Source organism: Halichondria panicea, chromosome 1, assembly GCF_963675165.1.
Source record: "Halichondria panicea chromosome 1, odHalPani1.1, whole genome shotgun sequence".
Classification (NCBI taxonomy): domain Eukaryota; kingdom Metazoa; phylum Porifera; class Demospongiae; order Suberitida; family Halichondriidae; genus Halichondria; species Halichondria panicea.
The window spans coordinates 4,820,313-4,842,403 of NC_087377.1; the positions used below are offsets into that span (position 1 = coordinate 4,820,313).

The following is a 22,091-nucleotide window of genomic DNA, read 5'->3' on the forward strand; positions in this document are numbered from 1 at the left end:
GCCTATAGTGTGGTCCCACTATAGCTATTGGTTGACTTATGTTGTCTCTACATTTCAAGTAAGGTGAAAGGGGCCAGTTGCAGACGTAAGTGTAACAGTTTACACAAGCGTAATTTTAAACAGTTCAGCCCAAGCTAAACCAGGGCTACCTGTTTATTAGTCCTTAAATGTACGTTGCCCTGACTTGAAGTAATAATAATACATCAATTCCACTTGATGGGAAGAAACAATCATTCCAGCTGTGTGGTATGTACATGACTGGTGCCTGTGCAATGTTGTATACATGTAGTTATTTGAAAGTGCTGCTACAACAGTTTCATACCAAGCAACAAGCCCCCAGCCCACTCAATGGCAGGCTATAGTAAACACCACCCACACATTTGATAAACAGATACGTACAGCAAACACACAACAGTACTATAGTATACCTATACAACAAATTAATGTGGGTTAGAACACACACACCACTTAGGGTACACACATTCCCCTACACTCAATCAGAGATACAAAAGAAAGGGGATTGGAAACGACCGCCCACGCCCTATGTAAAAGGACTGACATCCGGTGAAGCACTCCGTGTAATTATTGCGCTCGCAAATAATTACATGGAAAAGTTTTATATCCCTGGTTTCTAGCTCTCCTATCCACTAGAGATCACTCAGGGCCTGGGAGATACTTGAGAGAGTAAGCTTATACCACTGACAAGCTCTAAGTCCGTTGTCTTTACTCTGTTTCCAATTTTTTTGAGTTTAGCTTGAATTACTCTATGTCAACTTTTCTCTGTCCCTCCTGTGAAGTCAAAACAGCAAAGGACATTGCTTGACTTGGTTATTATGTATCTATGTGCTACATAGAATGGCTTCATGCTATAGATAAGCTGTACTGTTCATAAACGTTTGCAGTATAGTCCTTCAAACTGCTTTAGTATACTTTTAGACACGCCACGGGCCTGTCCCTCCTACGACTTCATAGTAAAGGCTATTTCTTCTTGCATAGCATTTATTTGTCTAGTAATAGTGGCTGCATGGCTTAGTCGACTTTTTAGAGCTAAATTCTCTTTACTTTTTAGAAAAATCAACATTAAAAATGATCAATTTCACTGTTTCTATGTACAGCACATTGTAGAGCAGTCAAGACTGGTAATGAGCATGCTGACTATAAATATAATCCTTTGTAGTTTTAGCCACGCCCTATAACGCGGAATGCTTCACGCAAAAATTTCGTAAAAATTTCGTTTCCAATCCCCTTTCTTTTGTATCTCTGACTCAATGGCAGGCTATAGTAAACACCGCCCACACACTTGATAAACAGATATGTACAGCAAACACACAACAGTACTATAGTATACCTATACAACAAATTAATGTGGGTTAGAACACACACACAAACTTAGGGTACACACATTCCCCCCTACACTCACACACACACACACCACTAAACAGAGCTGTTATTTTGTACATGTAGGTCTTTGTCTCCACTATTGCAGCTAAATTATTTCGAGGGTATAAAATAATGTTCGTACGTGGTTTTCGTTACCGCAAACTTGTATACCCACGAATTTAATATTGCATGCATGCATGCTGCAAAAAAGCTGCTATTCCGCGAATCTAACGGTCATTTTGCGAAAGTTTATACCCTCTAAATATACCCGCTATACGGTATTTCTGAGAAGTACCTTAATTAATACGTGTAGATCTGCAGGTGTAAAATGGCTGCAAATTAGAGCTACTGTATTATCATTATCACTGCTCACTGCCAGAGTGTGAAAAAAATCAAAATCGCTGCATGACTAAATTCAAAAGGAACCCATACTCTGCACATGCACACACAGCAAGTTCATGCGCATGCGTCCCTATAGATAATTATGTACGCGCAAAACGGCTGCAAATTGGAACTACTGTAATAAATTGTCATCATTAGTGGCCAAGGTGACCTACAACCCACCCAAATATTTGCCAGATTAGTTCAAAGGAACCCATGTCCATATAAGATACAAAAGGCAAGAAGCTGTGGGCACCATGAGAATGTAGGGTTAGACCTTGACAAGCTTCTTTATTCCCCTCATCTATTTTGAGACAATGTTTGTGCTTTGTGAGCAGCCCCACTCATTTCTGGCGTTACCTCATAATTACTGTAATTACTATAAAATCGACACTTTGAAAAGTCTCAAGCAAGTCGAGCAATCTGCACATGTTCAAAGTTCAGAGCTACTTTAGCAGCAAGCAAGCAAGCAAGCAGCCATGAAGACCTCCCTAAGTATCCTCACAGTGATCGTATCACTAATCCTAGTAGTGCAACCCAAGTCACTCAACAAGAGAAACACAGACGGCAAAACAACACAGCAGCAAGCTGAATATCATATTGCAAGAAACGACTCCGGGTCCCGCTATATACTGGATATCTTCAACAGCCTATCCAATGATTCCATTTCCGATCCTCTCACATCTCAGGCCAACACTATTCGATCTCTGAAAAACGTGGCTCCAGGTATGAAAAATTATTTCATTATCCATCTATAAAAATGTATCTATTCGATGTATATGTATACTGTGTGTACAATTGCAGTATGTATGCAGTGTAGCTAGCTTGCAGCATGCAAGGTTTATAGTAGGATATTTTTTTGGTACTATAATTGTGATACTGTATAGCGGGTCATTTTCGTCGGTGCAAATTTTCGAATGAACTAGATCTACCCATTTCAAATAATTCTTCGTACAGCTCAGGATAATGACGTTGAACCTATTGCAGTATAATGCTCTATAATTATACAATACGAAATATACGAACATTTCCATCATACGAAAATAACCCGCTATATACGTATAATTATAGTCTGGTATAATATAATTTAATATCTTGCGGCATGTGCTCCCTTTCTAGAGTTTAATGAACGTAATGATGTTTTGGCTACACTAGCCAATAGCCCGAGGGGGTGGGGGGTGGAGGCATGCTTGTTTAGGCGACCCTCTCATACTAATCTGTTACGTATAACGTATAGCGTACCAGCACTATATATTTCGTGCTACTGAAGGAAATAAACTACTACGAGTCGAGAAAATAAATAAAACTGATGCTGCTTCGTTATGTTATGTGGCTTCTGTTAGTTGGTTGTCATATGAAGTCTCCACTATAAGTTATATAGCAGTGCTGCGAAGTGCTGCAAATGTAATGTGCACGTGAATTGATCTTAGGTGTTATATACACGAAGACCTTTGAAAAGCTTGTGTGATAAGTTATTGTGGTGGTGTGATGAATTCTACATAATTATTGCGGTGTACTAGTGCAGCAGCTGCATGTACCTACTACATGACTGTATATAGTATCAAACCGCACATTGTGTAGAGTCAATCTTTGTCTATGTGTATACACAAGCATGAAGCTTTGATCGAAGCCTGTCTCCTTTGTTTAGACAGAAGCATGAAGTATAACTTGATGGAAGTTTGCACATATCCATTTAGAGCACTTGTAAAGTAAACATTTTAGTGTGTTGTGTGTGTATGTTCTTGTTACAGTACTATATAGTGGTGGAATACCTGTGGTGGCCTGTTCTCTGTATTGTCCACCCCTCTCTCACACACAACACACCCTCACACACACACACCACACCACACCGACACACATATACCTTATGCACATGCACACATGCATGCACACACACACAGAGTCTGGCTGTAATCTATTCAACTTCTCATTATCTGGGATCGGGCACTCTGAGTTTGCTATAGAATCTGACCTCCATCTCTACATGACTCTACAATACCCATTCACGGAGAGACTAACGATAGAAATCCGTAAATTTAAGCAAGAAGATGATGTAGAAGATTTTATAACGTCTAAAGAGATTCTACCGGTCAAGGAACCCGGTTGGCTCGTCTTCCCCATGCAAGCATACTTATCTGAGCTAATACCAGAAGGTAAGTACACGTATAGATCCTACTGATATTGACGCATTCAATATCCTGGTAGCTATCGATCTTTGAGAGTCTGTGATTTTGTTTAGATTGATTGTCCAATTGCAAAACTAAATAATATTGATGCATTCAATAGCTCTCTCTCCAATGGTGTGATTACAATGTAGTCGAATTCCATCAATTTTAACAGGCTAGAATTCAGCCTGCTTTGTAGGTATCTTTGAGAGCCTGTAATTAATTTTGTGCAAGCCTACATTTTTAAACTGCTACCAGCCATGCAGCCAGTGATTAGTGGTAGGGCATTCCTATAGCTACGGAAATAGCTTATCTTCCCTGGAAACATGCAGAATTGGGCCAGAAATAAATTGCTGATTCTGTTTAAATCAGTTAGGCATTTCAAAGAGTACGTTACGAAGCATTATTTAGTTTTGTGAGTGGACAATGATTGACTATAGCAATACTGTACGTGGTATACAACTTGTATAAGCAGTTGTGCTTCCTTGCCAAGGGAATGCTTTGAAGCCACTAAGAGTTGACTAACTTGATATCTTTCAAAGACCTCCATAGCCAAAAGATTATTTGTACATTATTCGCTCAACCATAGCAGCGTGTGATTTATCGTGCTGCTTGGCTGTTAATATCTCATGATTGCATTGCTGCAAATTAGTCTATCCCAGGCAATTCTCAAATAATTATAGACATTTCTATATGTATGATGATCATTTCGCATGTTAATGAAAGGCACCCCACACACACGTACCCCACACACATGCACACACTCACACTCACTCCTTTCCCCACACACACTCACACACCCCGGCGCCCCACACACTCACACAGGCAAGACGCACGCTTTATTGCGAGTCATTATCAAGGGTCAGGATCAGGCCTCGCTGGATTGCAATGATGGTCCTATCAGCTTTGTCTACTCCCAGGTTGAGCTAGACCGCGCCCCCTATCTCACACTCCACTCGTACGATCACAGAATAGAGAATATCGACTACACAGCTATCCTCAAGAAATTGGAGATGGAGAGAGTGGTATACGTAAGCTTTATAATGATAGCAGCTAAGTGGTGTACTAGCGTACTTGAACGTAATTTATTGATGGTACCGCTACGTATACATGTAGATTTGCTAGCAGGGTGTCATATATACAAGGGGGGAGGGAGGATATCCCCTCTATCCCCTCCCCCTAAAATTTGCGTTCATGTACTAGTTGTATGACTGAGTGTCCATAGCTGGCAACTTTACATCACTAACAGGGTATTGAAATAACAGTTAACCTTATTTTTAGCAACATTTTCTGGTTACTTTTCTTATTTCCCACCTCTACTTCAAAATTCTGTATGACACCCTGCAAGTTATAACTAGTGTTCAAGCTGGCGCTGTGCTAATGCCTCTCGCCATGATTTGCTTTCGCTCAAAAGTATAGAAGAGAAAGTATAGAAGAGGAAAAAGTGTATAAAATAATCTGTCTAAAACTGACTTGCAATTGTATAATTATGGTATCATTGTTGTGTTTTGTGGCTGCTTATACCAGGACCTCAAGGATCTAGGAAGCAACAAAGAAGAAGATTTTGTTTTCAATTAATTATAAGCGGAAGTGCATAATTATTTCATAAAGTTAGCTTATCTATATAAAGTCACTGAGAAGAAAAGACTTATTACATGCATCTATTGTTGTATTATGTGGCTTTAATACCAGGACCTCAAGAAAGAAGAAAATTGGATCTGTAGTTCATGCAGTGTATAATTATAATATTTAAGAAGAAAAGACTTGTGTACATGCATATTGTTATCTATAGTAGTGTTTTGTGGCTTACCAGTAGCCTCTACACAGGTTCTTTATCACAATCGTTCAATAAGATAAAATACTGTATTATTCGTTCAATAAGATAAAATACGGTATTAATTGGAGGAATAAAGAAAGAAATAGACGTAAAGTTAGGAAAAAGGAGAGCCTGTATCGGGAAGTCGCGTGAGGGTAGAAGGGTGGTAGAAGGGTGAAAATGAGCGTGGGCATACTGAGCTAGAGATGTTGGACTGCCCACGCAGAGGTCTACGACTAATAAAACTTTGCCTGCAGCAAGCTGGACATGGACTTGGAACTGGAAGTTTGCAAGCACTATAGCTAGCTATACCTTAGGCTTAGCTAGATGATCTACTAGTCTAGATTGTGTGTTTAGATTCTATCACTATTGTGTCTTTCTACATGCTATAGTAGAATAGCTTAGTCATCATTATCATATAGCAGGTAGCTACTGCCACCAGAGCTGGCCATGCTGGTTCTCTGATCTGACTTGCAGCACAGCTTGGTGGTTGTCTCAGTGCAGTGCAGTACAGTACAGTCTTACTCTGAATGCGTGGGAGAATACCTTACGTCACGATTGTGGGCTACATATCGCCCACGTTCATAAAAATCCTTGTGGATCACGCGATTTCCCAAACCAGGCCTTACTTTTTCTTAACTGTACGCCCATTTCTTTCCTTGCTGCCTCACTATGTCTTGTTTATGGATGAACAGTGACAACAGCAAGAAAAAGTAAGGCCTGGGAACGAGGCTAGCTTACCAGGCCCTCAAGAAAAATATGATTCTGCCAGGAGGATCTGGATCTGGGGAATGAGCGCGCATGCGCATTACATCCATAGGAATAATTAAAGGGTGTGTCCAAAGAGATCAATTTCACAAATGGCTACTGCTAGCTAGCTGTTTTAACAGGTATTTTCTGAGTCTTGTAGCTAACAAAAAGCTAGCGCTTTAGTGCAAGGCTAACTCATATGTTGAATAGAAAGTTTGTGCGGACAGATAATGCTATGAAAGATTCTGAAGAGACTGCAACAGCCTTCAATGTGAGTCAAACTAGCCATAACTCGAGAAAGAAGCTTTAGTTTGCTAATCCACAAATCAAAATCCAAGAGAACATGGCTAGAAGCCTATAGAAGCTGTTAGTTTTCGTCGCATTGCAACCGTTGAGCAGTTACAGCTGGAACAGACACACAGACACACACACACACACACACACAGTCAGCTTTACCGTATCCCTCGTGCGGCTACGCCTCGAGGCATAATTAAGGCAAAGAAGAATCATCCCGTTATGTTATTATCCTCTATGTCTGATAGTTGAGGCAAATTAGCCTAAGAGATCATCCTGTAACAATAATACTTGGTATATAGTAGGTGCTGTCCTTCTAATCATTGATTATGTTTTTTTGTTTCCCCTCCATACAGGATGGTAACAATACTTCCCCAGCACCTACCGTAGCGCGGAGGAAGAGGCAGAACGAACCTGCCTGTCAACTAAACGATCTTATAATCCCCGCTGACCAAATCCCAATGTCTACAATTTTGGAAGGTGCTACTATTTTTATGCCCTCGGAAGTCAACCTTGGTATATGCGGTGGAGTGTGCACAAATGCACTACCAAAACACAGTGAATTAGAGCATTCACTGTTAGCCTACTACCTTCTCTCCACCAACGGGTTTTCACACCCCGATGGCAGTGTGTCCCAGTGCTGTGCTCCAGTGTCGTATGCACCACATATGTTTGTTGTAGTGATGCCAGACCAGAAATTGATGGGCTTAAATCTGCTTAACATACGAATCACCAAATGTGACTGTTTAAATAATGTTGTACAGTTAAACAGCGGTGCAGGAAGATGAAACTTTATTTGGCTCCTAATTCTACTAAACCATTTTTTTTATTCCTGCTAGCATCAATTACTGCATGGGTACATTGACTCGTGAATGTCCACTACATGTACAAAACTACTCACTTTAACTTTGTATACTCAACAGCTCTTTATAATTGCTGTAACTAACTTATTCCTCCCATGCAGCCACCATTATTGTGTACTACTTTGTATATAATTATGTGTCTACCTGCACTTGTATTACAATGTACAGGGGCGGATCCAGAGGTAGTTCGTTGGGTTTGTACGAACTACCCTTCCACTAAGTTGATACTTTATATTACACCTGGCTAGCTAGCTAGCTTACTGCCATGACAATAGGGTACAAAGTTCTCTCTGCATAATGTGAGGGTGGGGCTGATACTCTCTGCATAATATGAGGGTGGGGCTGGCTATATTGACTCATCCAGCCATGGTCGCAGTGATAATAGCCTCGAATCCAGGCCGATTAAAATACGTATTTTAATCGGCCTGGTCTCGAGGCTACAGTGATAATTGAGCCTGGCCATGAATCCTAACAAAAGGTCTAGATTGCAACCCTCCATTGACTCCTGGTTTAAGAAGAGTAAAGTTTCAGGTAAGGGAGAGTTCATGGCACTGCATACTGAATGATAGACACTGTATAGATTAATTATAATTGCTATAATGACTAATATAATAATCTAGATGATGCGTCAAGTCTACAGCCAGTCTCCTCTTCAAGAGAACCACCAGCCACCACCGTCTCTCCTCCAGTCATCAACGTCTCTCCTCCAGCCACCACTGTCTCTCCTCCAGTCACAACCATCTCTCCTCCAGTCACAACTATCTCTCCACTGGAACCACCAGCCACCTCCATCACCCCTCCATGTTCATCGAAGCAAGCAACGAGATCTTCCGCTGAGGATCAGCCAATGGACATTGGTGCTCTCCTGAAAGAGAAGAAAGTGCAATCACTATCCCAGAGCATGAGAATGGCTTTGCCTTGTGTTCTTTCAGATATTATATAATTTATGTTTTTGTATAATGTTTTTGTTGAAGGGAATGTGGTTAATTAATGGGCGTGGCATGTAAAAGGGGGCGTGGTCAGCCAAAAATTTCGGCGCTACGCGCCGAGTGACACTTCTTGTCCTCACTTTGCGCGGCCAAGAAGTAAGAACCCCCCTTCCCTAAATCCTGGATCCGCCCCTGATGTACAGCAAACAACCTCGTTTCTCACACTATAATTATACGTATTCTAACAGGTTAATTTTTGGAATTATTAATTAGTGCAAAATGTTAATTTGACAAAAAACTGTTTCTTGAATCATGAAATTGTATATTTAGTGCATGAGAAATACCTACATAGCTGTATGGATATATTATAATTCTTATAATTATAGCCTCGATCCCAGGCCGAGTTTTCGCTTTTATAACGGTTAGGCGAACAACTGGGCCTGGTACTAGGTTGTCTGCACATGCGTCAAATTTTCATTGTATATTTGTGGTCGGCAAAAATATTTAATAAATCAATAATAGAAATTTGTACACAGAAAATGCACAGAGTGAGTACACAAAAGATGCACATAGGGAGCTGCTTCACAAAGGCCTGGGGAGTTGCCAGTTGTGCTGCAGCACAATTACAGTGACCCAGGGCAACTTCAGGATGATTGAATGCCTTCAAATTACGTTTCAAAAAGATTTAGCAGGCTGCTGGACTTCTCTGATTCTAGGCCCCAACTCGTAACTCATTGCTTGAGAAAACGTAGATTCTCTTGATGTCTCTGAGCTACCCAGCAACGCTCGAATGAGCAGGTCATACTCCAGTCCTGTGTCTGTGAGTATAGGACAATATTAAAAGAAACCAAAGACGGTTAAACCCTTACCTCAAACTGTCCAGTCTCGTCCGTTAGTATAGCCAAGAGGAGCACTGTTGGGATAGCTGGATATTAGCCATTGCTCCTGTACAGAGAAGTAGACATTTTAAATACGTGTAGATCTATACATATTAAATTTCTCGGTTATAGTGTCATTGTCGACGAGCTGATGATGGCAGCACCAAGTTCTCTAGCTCACACTCTTCACTTGATCCACCATATTAATGATGAAACTATAGTCTACCTACATTCTTGCCAAACATGAACAAGACTTGATAGCATAGCCGGCCATAGGGCCCACACAAAAATATCTGACCTTAACAAGCTTGACAAAGCTTTATACCTCTTCCCTTGTTGTTCAGTCTTCAGAATAAGCTTCAGAGAAGAGAGAAGCTTCAGCTAAGAGCCATTCCAATCGATTCCAATAATGATAAAACGGGAACTGACTTCTAGTACACGATAGTACACGAATATAAATGTCACGAAAGTGAACGAGAATATCCATTCGTCAGAATCTGACGAACGATTGACGCATGCGCAGACAACTAGTACCAGGCCCAGTTGTTCGCCTAACCGTTATAAAAGCGAAAACTCGGCCTGGGATCGAGGCTAATTCTTATACAGTATTAAATTATACCACACTTACGTCACCACAAATTGATCTCATTGGTCAACAGCTGTAGGATATATAGAATATTAGCATACAGCCCCAGGCATGCACAGTTTTTCAAGTTGCTGTTCATTTGTTCAAGAAAGTAAGCAAAGAGAAAAGAGCCATGCTTGACGGTACTAAGACTCAAAGCGACGGCAGAAACACGGAAGGTGCTCTCCAATAAGATGGCTAAGCTTCCATGGGTCCATGGGCGCGGTTTAGATACATTTTATCCAAGAAGAGCTTGCAACTCCAGTAAGGGACGTCGAATGGTCAACGCTTGGACCAAGGAAACTCTTGAGCATCTGTAGGAGTCAACATGTTGCTCAACTAGCTCTTTGACGGCTGCAAAATCCGGCATAGTCTTGTTCTTTTTTGCAGTCTGCATCGCGATTGAATTGTTGCTAGGGGGAGGTCCTTTTATAGTGCTGCGGTCACGTGGTATAAGTCAGATATGCCACACCTACTCGGAGGATATGCACCCTATATATCCTCCTCTTAGGTGTGGTATATCCTATACTTATAGGAATTAATAATTAAAGCGTATATAGAAGAGCAGCTATAATTTTATAGTAATAATTAGAAAACGCTTGTAGTAATACTGCAATCTGATAGGTCACTGAGAGGTCCATTATTTCACTTATGGACCCGAGGTCTTCTAAGTAGGTCTATTATACTGATCATGCCTACAGGCAAGATGATGTCAAGATTAACATGTATGGAACATGGCAACATCACACAGTTTATGTTGAAGTCATAGTAACGATGATACAGTGCATCATTAAAAATTAATTTTTTTTAAAGTTTTGCGTTCTGCAGTGCCGCTTTGCAGCTTTTATCTCTCTCTTGCAGCTACAATAGCTAGTGCTCTAGTGCAGAGCTAACTACTATGACAATAGCAACTTTTTATTTGCAATGCGTGATTCTCAAGAAACAGAAACTGCCTTCATCAATGTGAGTTTTTTTATGTAGACTAGCCAGAGCAAAGCTTTAACGTTGCTTGAGGCTTGTAGAAACTCTTGGTTTCAGAGTCTTCTTTGTGTTAATATAGCCTAGCTTGCTTAGCACTATTCTAAACCAGTTATAGGCCTCGTCAACGGTCACTATGGAGTTTTGAGACCCTCAGGCCCTTAGTAGCACCCTCGCTACGCTCGAGATGCTACAGCCTCGGGCCTTCAGGTCTCAAAACCCCATAGAGACCTTGGACTCAGTCTATAACTATTATTTATATATAATTATTATACTATAGCTGCATATAAATTATAGGGGGGGGAGGGGGTACTTATATATAATTATAGCTATTAGCCTATAGTGCATACAGCGTAATTAAATTAAAGGCACCAACTCAAATACATGTACAAAATTAAGGTATGTACTATACTAGCCTCGATTCAAGGCCGATTAAAATTTTAATCGGCCTGGAATCGAGGCTATACTATACACATGATAGAACGGTAGGACTCAACTTACTATAATTATAGCTCCTTGACTGGCTAACAGTACTTATATATAATTATTATAATTTATAGCCATGCACACATGCATGCAGTACGTTTAGGATGACTATATATAGCGCAGCTATAAATGCGTCCTACTGTATAGCTTGAACGCATACGCTTCTTGTCATTTTTTATTTCCTTCGATCTTTAATCTGATTGCATTGGTCAGGTCGGAATTCCGATAATTATAGCTTATATTAATTAAACTGTGCATGCATGCATGTGCATGTGATAATAATGATTGTATTATTGTATAGTTGATTACCTTATAGCTGTAAAAAGACCTTCTGCGGATAATATTTCAGCGAATTGAACACCCAAACACACACACACACATGCACACCCTCCACACACACACACGCCCACTCATAGGTACCACCCTCCGAGTGTGGAGGCGTGTCATTACAGTACATGACTACAACATTACCGTAACTTTCCCTGTGTTCTGTCGCTATATATATGTAACTGAAACCAATTGCAAATCCTCTGAACTGAACGAACATTTCGTACCCTCAATGGATACATGTATTTGTCATGGAAATTTCAGAAATTATTCACAAGATTCCGCTCAACTTATAAAGAAATTTAAGGCGGACCCGAAGTTTTATTGTGATGAATCGCTATACACCAACTGCACGAGAGGACCAGCTAGAAACTGTTACAATATTACCGGCAGCTCACTATAGAGAGAAGGTGAAGCTACTCAGCCGACTGTATGATATTATTATTTTACACAACTCACACCAACTAATACTAGGCTTTGACTGGACCCCCCCAATAATAATATGCATGACATTGTGCATATCTTACTGTTGGTATTTCAGTTCATCATTATTTTTCATTACCGTATATCTTCTAATTTATCGGACAGCAAAAAATAATTATTTTGGAAATTGTCCGGGTATAATTGGAACAGACTTTTATAGAGCATGCGAAGTGTCCGGAATAATTAGAACAAGCAAGCAGCTGCATGCGAGCTAGCTAAGTTTAATAGAACAAGGTACGACTGAATAGTTGCACTAACTATCTAAAACTAGCTACTCAAAGGCTATCTAACTGCAGCACTCTAAGTCTTACTTGCCGTCTATGAATGGTAACTCGGCATTGTCCGGATATTTAGAACAAATGTAATATTAAAGTACTGGAGTGTCCGTTGTATTAGAACAACGAAAATTGCCCAAAAGAGTGTCCGGGTAATTAGAAGTGTCCGATAAATTAGAAGATATACGGTATTCACATGAATTTTTAGAGGGGACGGTTACATTAATTTTAGCTAAAATTAATAGTGGCGTTAAAATTTTTTTTTATTAAAACACATGTAATGTGAAATAAATGAAAAGTTGAGAAAAAGTTTAAAAAGTTTATTCTTCGCCGCTGCTGGCCTGGGGAACATTGCCCTCAGAGCAGGCTATATATTATAGGTTTAATTATGTCCATGTGGTCTTTGATTGGGTGGTTCTTTGAGGATCGACTCCCCCTAATATATACACATTACTGCACTTCTCAGGATAGCAAGGAGAGTTTGCATCCTATAGCCAGCCAATTATAAGTATGCTGTATTGCATTTCTTTTTTTTTTAGCTAGCTTATCTGCAAGTCTTTTGTAAAAATTCTGTGCTTCTCTACCCATGCCTCCGAAGGTTGACATCACCAGCGGGGTGAACACACCATGTTCAATTTCTAGAATTCTTTGGCCATAAGTTCGTTTTTTCTCGTCTCATGCCTTTTATAGACTGCAGAGAGCCTTCCCGATCTGTTGCTTGGAGCGTTTAGGTGGAACACTCTTACGTCGAAAAAAGTGTCCTGTCTTGCGGTCCAGAAGCTTCTTGCACGTATATCGATTCTTGCACCGTCATTTATTTATTTTATAATCGGTTAAATACAGAAGGTTAGCAAAGTTCACGAATTGACTCAATTCTCTCATGAATTAGCTGCCCTTCCAGGATAGTGCAGTGGTAGCCTCGATTCAAGGCCGTATTTTAATGTTGTACAGAATTTATTGTAATGATAAGCCACTTAGCCTGAGCTAAAGAAGAAGTTCCTTATTATAATTGTCCCTTCAGGACTCTGCAAATAACTGCTATGCTATATGTGTACGTGTATCAGTGCTGAATCATTTCTTGACGTACAATTGCAAGTACAGTAGAACCTCGATTATCCGGCCCTCCATTATCCAGAACCTCGATTATCCAGCTTGGCAGTTTTCTTTCAGAAAATGGGCGTATCCCTCAAATGCGCATGCGCGTTACAGCTGTTACCATGGAGACATGCCTGTTTATCTTCTGCGCATGCGCAGACAACCATGTGGCACTACTAATTATCAATAAAGTGGGTGGATCAAGGCGTGGTTTATCTATTAAATTTTGATTATCCGGCATATTCATTTATCCAGCCTGCTTCTGGAACCAAGGTGTCCGGATAATCGAGGTTCTACTGCATGTAGCTAGCTGCAACGATGTAATGCGGAACACAATACAGAATTGTTCTCATGAAGGCAAATTTGTAATTATAACAGAGATAATTAATGCAGGGTGTGTGGTGATAGAAACAGTGAACTGTCAGATGAGGGGGTTTAATTAATGTCCGACGGGATCCACTGACATAACAAATGATGCGCACGAGTTCTACCGCTATATCTCATCGATCATTTATAAACTAAAACAAATCAAGAGTGCGTGCATACTTAATTACTTTAATACGGTAGTACAGTTGAGCCTCGGTTATCCGAATCCCGGTTATCCGAATCCTCGATTATCCGAATGCTAGAGCATAGTGCAATCTGAGCATGCACAGTAGGAAATTGCCCACGTGGCTGGCAAAAAGCCAGCTTTTGATTATCCGAATATTTCACTTACCCGAATGGGCCCGGGGACAAAGGTGTTCGGATAACCGAGGCTCAACTGTACAACATTAATAAAGGTGAATAAGCCCTCACCTCAATGGAGCCAAAGGTATGTGCCTCTGATTTGAAAGAAGACAATCTGTCAACACAATTGCATGATGATTGAGTGGATACCTATTTATATGTAACTAAGCCTTGAGAAAAGTGCATGCAGCCTGGGATCGAGGCTACAATGCCTCTAGGTACTAGAGAATCATAAATACATGTACTCCCGGCAAACAGAGGAGGTTGGACACGCGTCATAATGTTTTACGGAGGAAATGTGTGTGTGCATGGAGAGATATACGGAACTTGCAGAGAACAGTAGCTATTCAGCCAAGTCAAAAGCCTGCAAGTGATTTTAGCACTCCATACTAGTAGTAAATGATATGCTAAAGTACCCAGTGAAACTAGAAACTGAGTAGCATAGTCATACTAGAAACAATGAGCCAGAAACTTAGATTAGTCATAAGAGGTAAATGCTGACTCAGCAGGATCGACGATTTTAAGCGTATTCATGAGACTATTGATGACTATTGATAACTATTGATGACTAACGGATGACTATGAATGACGCGTGTCCAGCCTCCTCTGCCCGGAATACTCTAGCCTCCTTCGCAGGCCTTCCTTTTTCAGTTATAACTGTTGTTTGTCACAATGTTAACACCATATATACGGGAATAATTGGAGGAGCAAAGAAAGAAAAAAGGAAGCCACTAAGAAAAAGGAAGCATGCATAGTGCAGTGAAGGAGTCTTGTTGTCAATGCTCCTTTTTCTTGGACGGTTTCGTTCTTTCTTTCTTTGTTCCTCCAATTCTTACCATGTTTTATCTTATTGACCGTGTGACAAAGAACAGAAAAATTAAAGGAGAGGCTGCGAAGGATAGACTCGCAAGCCGTCACTGTTGCAGGCGAACAGTAGACTGGTCAAACTCCGTGTTGAGACTCGTGTAACGTTTGCCACGATATTTGTGGCAACTAATCGCATGCGGTTACCACAAGATCAACGATAGTGACGTTTCACTAGAAAACTCTACGTATCACATGCAGTATACTGACGTCACAAAAACCGCAGCCACTTAAAATATTTTCTGATGTGCTGACTGTGCAACACGAGTCTCAACACGGAGTTTGACCAGTCTACTGTTCGCCTGCAACAGTGACGGCTTGCGAGTCTATGCGAAGGAGGCTAGGAATACTCAGCTTCTTGGCAGTAATTTTCGGGGGACAAAATATTCGTGGTTCAGCAATATCGAGTCATTTCGTGGGTAATTTTCGTGGGTGTTGGAGCTTGCACTGCAGCAGGAGGTAGATCCTAAAGGTAACAAGGTCGCTTCATTTGTGGGTAAAGTATTCGTGGTCAGACCTCCAACCACGAAAACCACACGAAATTACACGCTGTACGGTAGTAGACTCTGACCTCGTGAAAAACCCTCTTGAAATAGAGAAGCTTTGTTGAAATGGCTACTGAACAAGACTCAGAGTGAGTGAACATGTAGACTATAATTACTATACTCATGGTAGCACCTTGTGATTGCATGGAGGGAGGCTCATTCCATTAGTAAAGTCAGAGCAGGCCATTCGACTCGACTGTGGATATGTGCATGGTGTCACTGCATGTCACTGTATAAACTATATACTGACACATATCAAGTAATTCTCTGTATGACTGACCCCCCAACCATCTATTTTGTATAGTGCTCAAAATAAGCTAGCCGTGGACTTATACGAGGCTGTAGATAATAATGACGTTCCCAAAGTAAGGTCCCTGTTGGGACAGGGGGCAGACCCCAACCACCAGCTTTACTGGAGTAACGAGTGGAGATACAAGGCGCCTCCATTACACAGTGCTTGTTGTGGCGGCTACCTTGAGATTGTGACGACACTTGTTACTCATGGAGCTCGTACTGATAAAGGTGGTGGGATTGACAACAAGACTCCTCTTCACTATGCATGCTGGTTGGGTCATAAAGAGGTGGTGCAGTACCTGATCCAGGAGGTCGGATGCAGCACTGGTAAGTGTCTGTGTATTAATGCTCCATATTAATTTTAAATTAAATACCGTATAATACGTAGGTCTATAGCAAAACAATTTGTTCACGAATTTGCTACGTTTGCGGTTTACATTAGTATAGTATTGTTTACGCTTTTACTATAATTATTTACAGTCAAAATTGTCGTGGCTTGGTTGAAGTACATAAACATTTTGTTCCTTCTGCTATAATTATGGTCGCCACAATAATATCTGTGTTAGTGCATGCTCTGTTCCATAACAGATGTGAGGGATAAGAATAACATGACTCTTCTTCACTTGGCTTGTGAGGGAGAAAGTAAAGACATGGTACAGTATCTGGTCGAGGAATTGAAGATGGATGTTGGTGAGATCATAGATAAAAGAGAGAGGGATTAGAAACAGAAGTCAATTAAAACGTTTATATCCCGTTGCTATATATGTTGTTGCCAAGTGCAATATGAAGCATATTGCACTGCTGAAAAGTCATATTGCACTGCTGAAAAGTCATATTGCACTGACCACAAAACGCCCCTCTGGCATAATTAAATTAAATATTGTATCATGAGAAATAAGAAGTATCAAAGTAAGTCCAGCCATGCATGAATGTTCAGCACTGCTGGAGTTTCTTCTTTGCAACCATGCAGGTTTTAAAATCGTCCCAGGCTCATTTTGTGAAGATTCTGTGATCCTAGACCTAGTCCTCCACTTCTTGATGCACTGTCAATTCTGGCTTCATCATAGCACTAGAAGCGGCTCTTTTTGCAGTGGGCTTAAGCTGTTTTGCAGCAGTGTAGAGGCGAGCTTCTTTGGTTGTGATACCGAGGGGATAGTGCTAGTGGAGGGGGCTGTTCAAGCAGCAGTTACACTGAGTAGTATATGCTAGTGGGGTGTGGCTGTTTCTTCGCAGCAGTAAATGGGGTGGGGCTGTTTCTTTGCAGCAGTAGAGGGGTACGGGTGGGGCTGTTTTGCAGCACCAGAAGTGGGGTGGGCTGTTTTGCAGTGGTTTCAGCGTTGGAACTCCAACAATTTTGTGTCAAGCCATTCTTCTGTCATGCCAATCTTATACGCTGCATATACTGGCGTCTAGGAGAGAGAAGAGATGGAGCTGTGTCTAGAGTTGTCTTTGTCATCTTTTTGTGCAGTTTATATTGTGTTACTAAGACAGTGTTATGTTGCTATGCCCTCGGGATATAAACTAGTTATTACACGTGCACTCGGGATGCATGGAATATATTGCACTCAGCCCTCGGGGCTTACGCCCTCGTGCTTCAGTGCAATATATTCCATACATCCCTTGTGCCCGTGTTATAACTATAACATACTTTTGTGCAGGGGGTGTGGCTTAATTCAGAAACTATCCGTGATGCCAGCCAAACGCCAGGAAAACAAGTTTTTATGGCTGTTAATTAAATGAAATCCTATATTAATATACATGTATTTTTTTTATAGCTAGTGTACTGGGTCTGCATGTATTGTATCAAGAGTACTCTTATCTACTCTTGATTATAATTATATGGAACTGCAAGTTAAGCTTTTTTTGAGTTTGTCTCTTTGGCGAATTTTTTAAACTATTAAAATAGGTGGCCTCGATTAAAACCGCATGCAGGGCACCGTGCACAGGGCAACGCGGATGGTTTTCGAGTTTTGACTTCTGTTGACAATTGATAGCTCTGTATTTGTTCCCATAGCCTCTCCTATTGTTTGTCTTTCCATTTGATTCTGTAAATCAGATTCTTCTGTGTAATAATTATTGTGTGTAATGTACAGATGTGAGGGATGATAAGGGACAGTCACCACTGGACGAAGCTCTGGGAGGTTGGAGGGATGAGTGCGTGGATGTTGCCCTCTACCTGATGAGCCGTGGCTGTGGTGGTGATGAGGACAAAGCCAAGTTACTGTGTGCAGCATGTTCCCTTGGCAACCTGGGTGTGGTGCAGGAACTGGTCGAGCAACACAAAGTTGACCCCAAGAGTGAGTAAATGATTTAATGTTCCCTCTTTTAATACCGTATAGCCGGTAATTTTCGTGGGGTAAAAAATTCGTGTATAGGTCAGCTTAATTGCCCACGAAAATAAAGAAAATATTAACCCTACGAAAATTACCCGCTATACGGTGTGTGTTCACTACAGTACTTCATGGTGTAACACAACCATGTTATCAAGGGCGTATGAAGAGAAGAGGGCATGCAACTCACCATTAGTCCAACGAGCGAGCAAAAACTGCATTCAATCTATTTATAGCTATCTTCACATGTACTTTACAGGAATTTCTATTTTTAGATATTACTGTACTTTTCCAGTAAATTCCACAGCCCACTTACGGTTTTTGCTCGTAAGCTGTTGCTTGCCCTCATTCTCTTCTCTTCATACGCCGTACTTAGTATCGTTTGTTTTCGATTCTTCCCAGTTGATTAGATACAGTCCTAGATTGTGTATGTAGCTAACCAAGAGTTTAATAGAGGCGGGGGTGAACCTTTCCCCCCATAGAATAATGACATCATCACCATCAGACATAATTATGACATCATCTTATTATTAGTACAACATCAGACGCTTACGCGTGCCCAAACCTTCTTCCCCTGATAACTATAATTATTGTGTTTGACTGTGTGTAATGTACAGATGTGAAGGATGATAAGGGACAGTCACCACTGGACGTAGCTCTGGAGGAGTGGTATCATGAAGATAATGGTTGTATGAATGTTGCCCTCTACCTGATGAGCCGTGGTTGTGCATGTGGTGATGAGGACAAAGCCAAGTTACTGTGTGCAGCATGTTCCAATGGCAACCTGGGTGTGGTGAAGGAACTGGTCGAGCAACACAAAATTGACCCCAAGAGTGAGGGTGATAATGTACTGTGCTTTTATAAATGGCCTCTTTTAGTATGTGTTCACTACTTGCTACTCAATGAAACCGCGGGTACCAAAGCTTTATTGTGATGAAGCTACAAGCTACAGTACTATAGCAGACTATTACAGTTACAATTATTTTATACAGACATGCATGCAAAATGATAAATTATAGTGGGAAAAAATCAACTATGACATGTGCTCCTGCAAAAATGGATATCGAAAGTTCAAAGTACATTATTATTAATGAAAATCCGCCAGTAGTATCCCTGCATGGTCCTTAATTTTATTGTAACTTTAATTGTGTGTCTAATTTTTTAATCAGTGCATGGTGTGTTATGTGCAGATGTGAGGGATGATGAGAACTGGACCCTTCTCCACAAGGCATGCTTCAGAGGACACAAAGATGTGGTGCAGTACTTGGTAGAGAAGGCCAACTGTGATATCGGTGAGTACAACACAACCCCCATGCATGCAGTGTTATACTTTCGTTGTATAATGTATTGTGCTTTTAAATGGCCTCTTTTAGTAGCCTCGTCCCCAGGCTTTACTTTTTCTTGTTCTTGTCTGTTCTCTCAATATAAATGAGCTAGAGATAATGGGAGGCACTAAAGAAGGACATGATGGACGTGAAAGAAAAAATAAAGCCTGGTATGCGAAGTCGCGTAATCCACATACATTTTTATGAACGTGGCTCAATTTCACCCTTCTTCCGCCACGCGACTTGGTGGAACACAATCCCATGCATGTTTGTGATCATGTACTGTGCTTTTTAATAGCATATGGTGTGTTATGTGCAGATGTGAGGGATTATGAGAACATGACCCCTCTCCACAATGCATGCCTCGGGGGACACAAAGATGTGGTGCAGTACTTGGTGGAGAAGGCCAACTGTGATATCGGTGAGTGCAACACAACCCCTGCATGCAGTGTTATACCTTTGTTGTATAATGTATTGTGCTTTTAAATGGTCTCTTTTAGTAGCCTCGTCCCCAGGCTTTACGTTTTCTTGTTCTTGTCTGTTCTCTCAATATAAATGAGCTAGAGATGATGGGAGGCACTAAAGAAGGACATGATGGACGTGAAACAAAAAAAATAAAGCCTGGTATGCGAAGTCGCGTGATCCACATAAATTTTTATGAACGTGGCGTTATGTAGACCACAATCGTGACATAGAGTATTCGCCCACGCATTAATTAAGACACTAAGAAAATCTACCGAAGTATATTAGGCCAGGAGCAGACTGAGAGACCAAGCTCAGTGCAGAACCAGCATGCCCAGCTCTGATAGCAAGTAGCTTGATGACTAAGCTATTAGTCTAGCAGATCTAGCTCAGCATGGCACAACAAAACTGAATATGAATATAGTAGAATCTAGCTAGATCTAGACAATAGTATACTAGTAGGTATAGCTAGCAAGCTTGTATAACACATCAAACTGCTTGCCAATTCCAAATCTATGGTCATGCATGTCCACCAGTCCGGCACAAAGTTTATTAGTCATGGAGATTGAGGTGTGGGGGCAGTCCAATATCTCAACGTCTACCTGTCCAATTTCACCCTTCTACCGTCACGCGACTTCGCATACCAGGCACTCCTTTTTCTTACTCTATTCTTTCTTTATTCCTCCAATTAATACCGTATTGAACGAATGTGACAAAGAACAGAAAAAAGGAGAGCCTGGGAAGGAGGCTACTCTTTTAGTATGTTTTTTGCTTGGTGGAGAAGGCTATCTAAATGAGTACGTGTTACCATGCATGGATACTATTTGTTACCATGGATACTCAAGTAGTATCCATGGTACTTAATATCGATTTGTTTGTTTGTCATTTCCAAGTATAATATAACTATTGCAGATGTGAGGGACCATTAAGTATAGCCTCTTTAGGTATAATTATATAATTATGTGCTTGGTGGAACACAATCCCATGCATGTTTGTGATCATGTACAGTACTGTGCTTTTTAAGAGCGTATGGTGTGTTATGACTGTGCAGATGTGAGGGATTATGAGAACATGACCCCTCTCCACAAGGCATGCGTCATTGGACACAAAGATGTGTTGCAGTACTTGGTGGAGAAGGCCAACTGTGATATCAGTGAGTACAACACAACCACCATACAGTGTTATACCTTTGGTTCTACACCACTCTTGTTCAGGTGTAACTGACGTTAATGGCGAGACTCCTCTTGACATAGCTACACAGAGGGGTCACACTGAAACTGCTGACTACCTCAAGTCTCTACCACACGAAAATGGACCATCACCAACAAAGAAACAAAAAGGTAACTATTTTTATCCCATGTACATCTTCTACTATTTACACGCCCACACCCACACACACAAACACACGCCCACACATACCCCGCTACATACACACATGCACACACATGCCCACACAGGTGCCCAGCCAGTGACTCAGAGAGTGTGTCCTCAGAGAGTGTGTCCTAACTGTGAGGAGAGCTGTCACATCCGCTGCAAGAAATGTCCTGAATGTGAGCACGAGTTCCCTCCTTCCACTAAGAGCAGTGCCAAACCTGACCAGGATATTGTGAAAAACCCTTCAAGCCTACCCAGAAAAAGGTTAGTATACAGTACACTATATGTGACAGGCTCTGGGAAAACCAGACTATTGGAGCAGACTAAAATATGTGTGATTAATGTACCAAATAATAGAGCAGAGCATTGCCTACACAATGATATGCTTAGTGTTCACATACCTAGTTTCATACCCGAGTCATGCGCGTTGGAAACTCGAAGCC

General features: G+C 41.0%; 3 protein-coding genes and 1 long non-coding RNA gene across 12 annotated transcripts in view; 3 read left to right on the top strand and 1 right to left on the bottom strand.

The window, feature by feature from the left end:
- Positions 1-22,091, top strand: part of LOC135334204 (uncharacterized) — a gene marked incomplete in the record, with an annotated part of 688,739 nt that overhangs the window by 78,223 nt on the left and 588,425 nt on the right.
- Positions 2,004-8,627, top strand: LOC135336439 (uncharacterized). 2 transcript variants are annotated; one of them, XR_010394838.1, is made up of 5 exons: positions 2,004-2,487; positions 3,663-3,914; positions 4,752-4,957; positions 7,143-8,180; positions 8,270-8,627. XR_010394838.1 is itself a non-coding variant. In XM_064532238.1 (4 exons), exons 1-4 carry the CDS (start codon positions 2,241-2,243, stop codon positions 7,572-7,574), a joined length of 1,137 nt encoding a protein of 378 aa, XP_064388308.1. In that variant the 5' UTR covers positions 2,004-2,240; the 3' UTR covers positions 7,575-8,627. The 2 variants fall into 2 exon arrangements, 1 of the variants encoding a protein (XP_064388308.1); XM_064532238.1 differs by having other exon boundaries at positions 7,143-8,627.
- Positions 9,070-10,049, bottom strand: LOC135337428 (uncharacterized). Its single transcript, XR_010395105.1, has 2 exons — positions 9,448-10,049; positions 9,070-9,396 (listed from the first exon to the last, which is right to left on the bottom strand). It is a non-coding gene; the product is annotated as an uncharacterized LOC135337428 (long non-coding RNA).
- Positions 15,844-22,091, top strand: part of LOC135335190 (ankyrin repeat domain-containing protein 27-like) — a 77,460-nt gene continuing 71,212 nt past the window's right edge. For 7 of the 8 annotated variants that reach the window (XR_010394466.1, XM_064530712.1, XM_064530612.1 and 4 more), the window contains exon 1: positions 15,937-15,952. Coding sequence is in view for 1 of the 8 variants with exons in the window: in XM_064530728.1 (XP_064386798.1) it covers positions 15,930-15,952; positions 16,168-16,484; positions 16,746-16,847; positions 18,251-18,454; positions 19,105-19,320; positions 19,678-19,779; positions 20,132-20,233; positions 21,326-21,427; positions 21,489-21,614; positions 21,732-21,912 (1,475 nt within the window). In the remaining 7 variants the exon portion in view is untranslated. Of the gene's footprint in view, positions 15,953-16,167; positions 16,485-16,745; positions 16,848-18,250; positions 18,455-19,104; positions 19,321-19,677; positions 19,780-20,131; positions 20,234-21,325; positions 21,428-21,488; positions 21,615-21,731; positions 21,913-22,091 lie in introns of all 8 variants that reach the window. The other variant, XM_064530728.1, reaches the window with a different exon arrangement.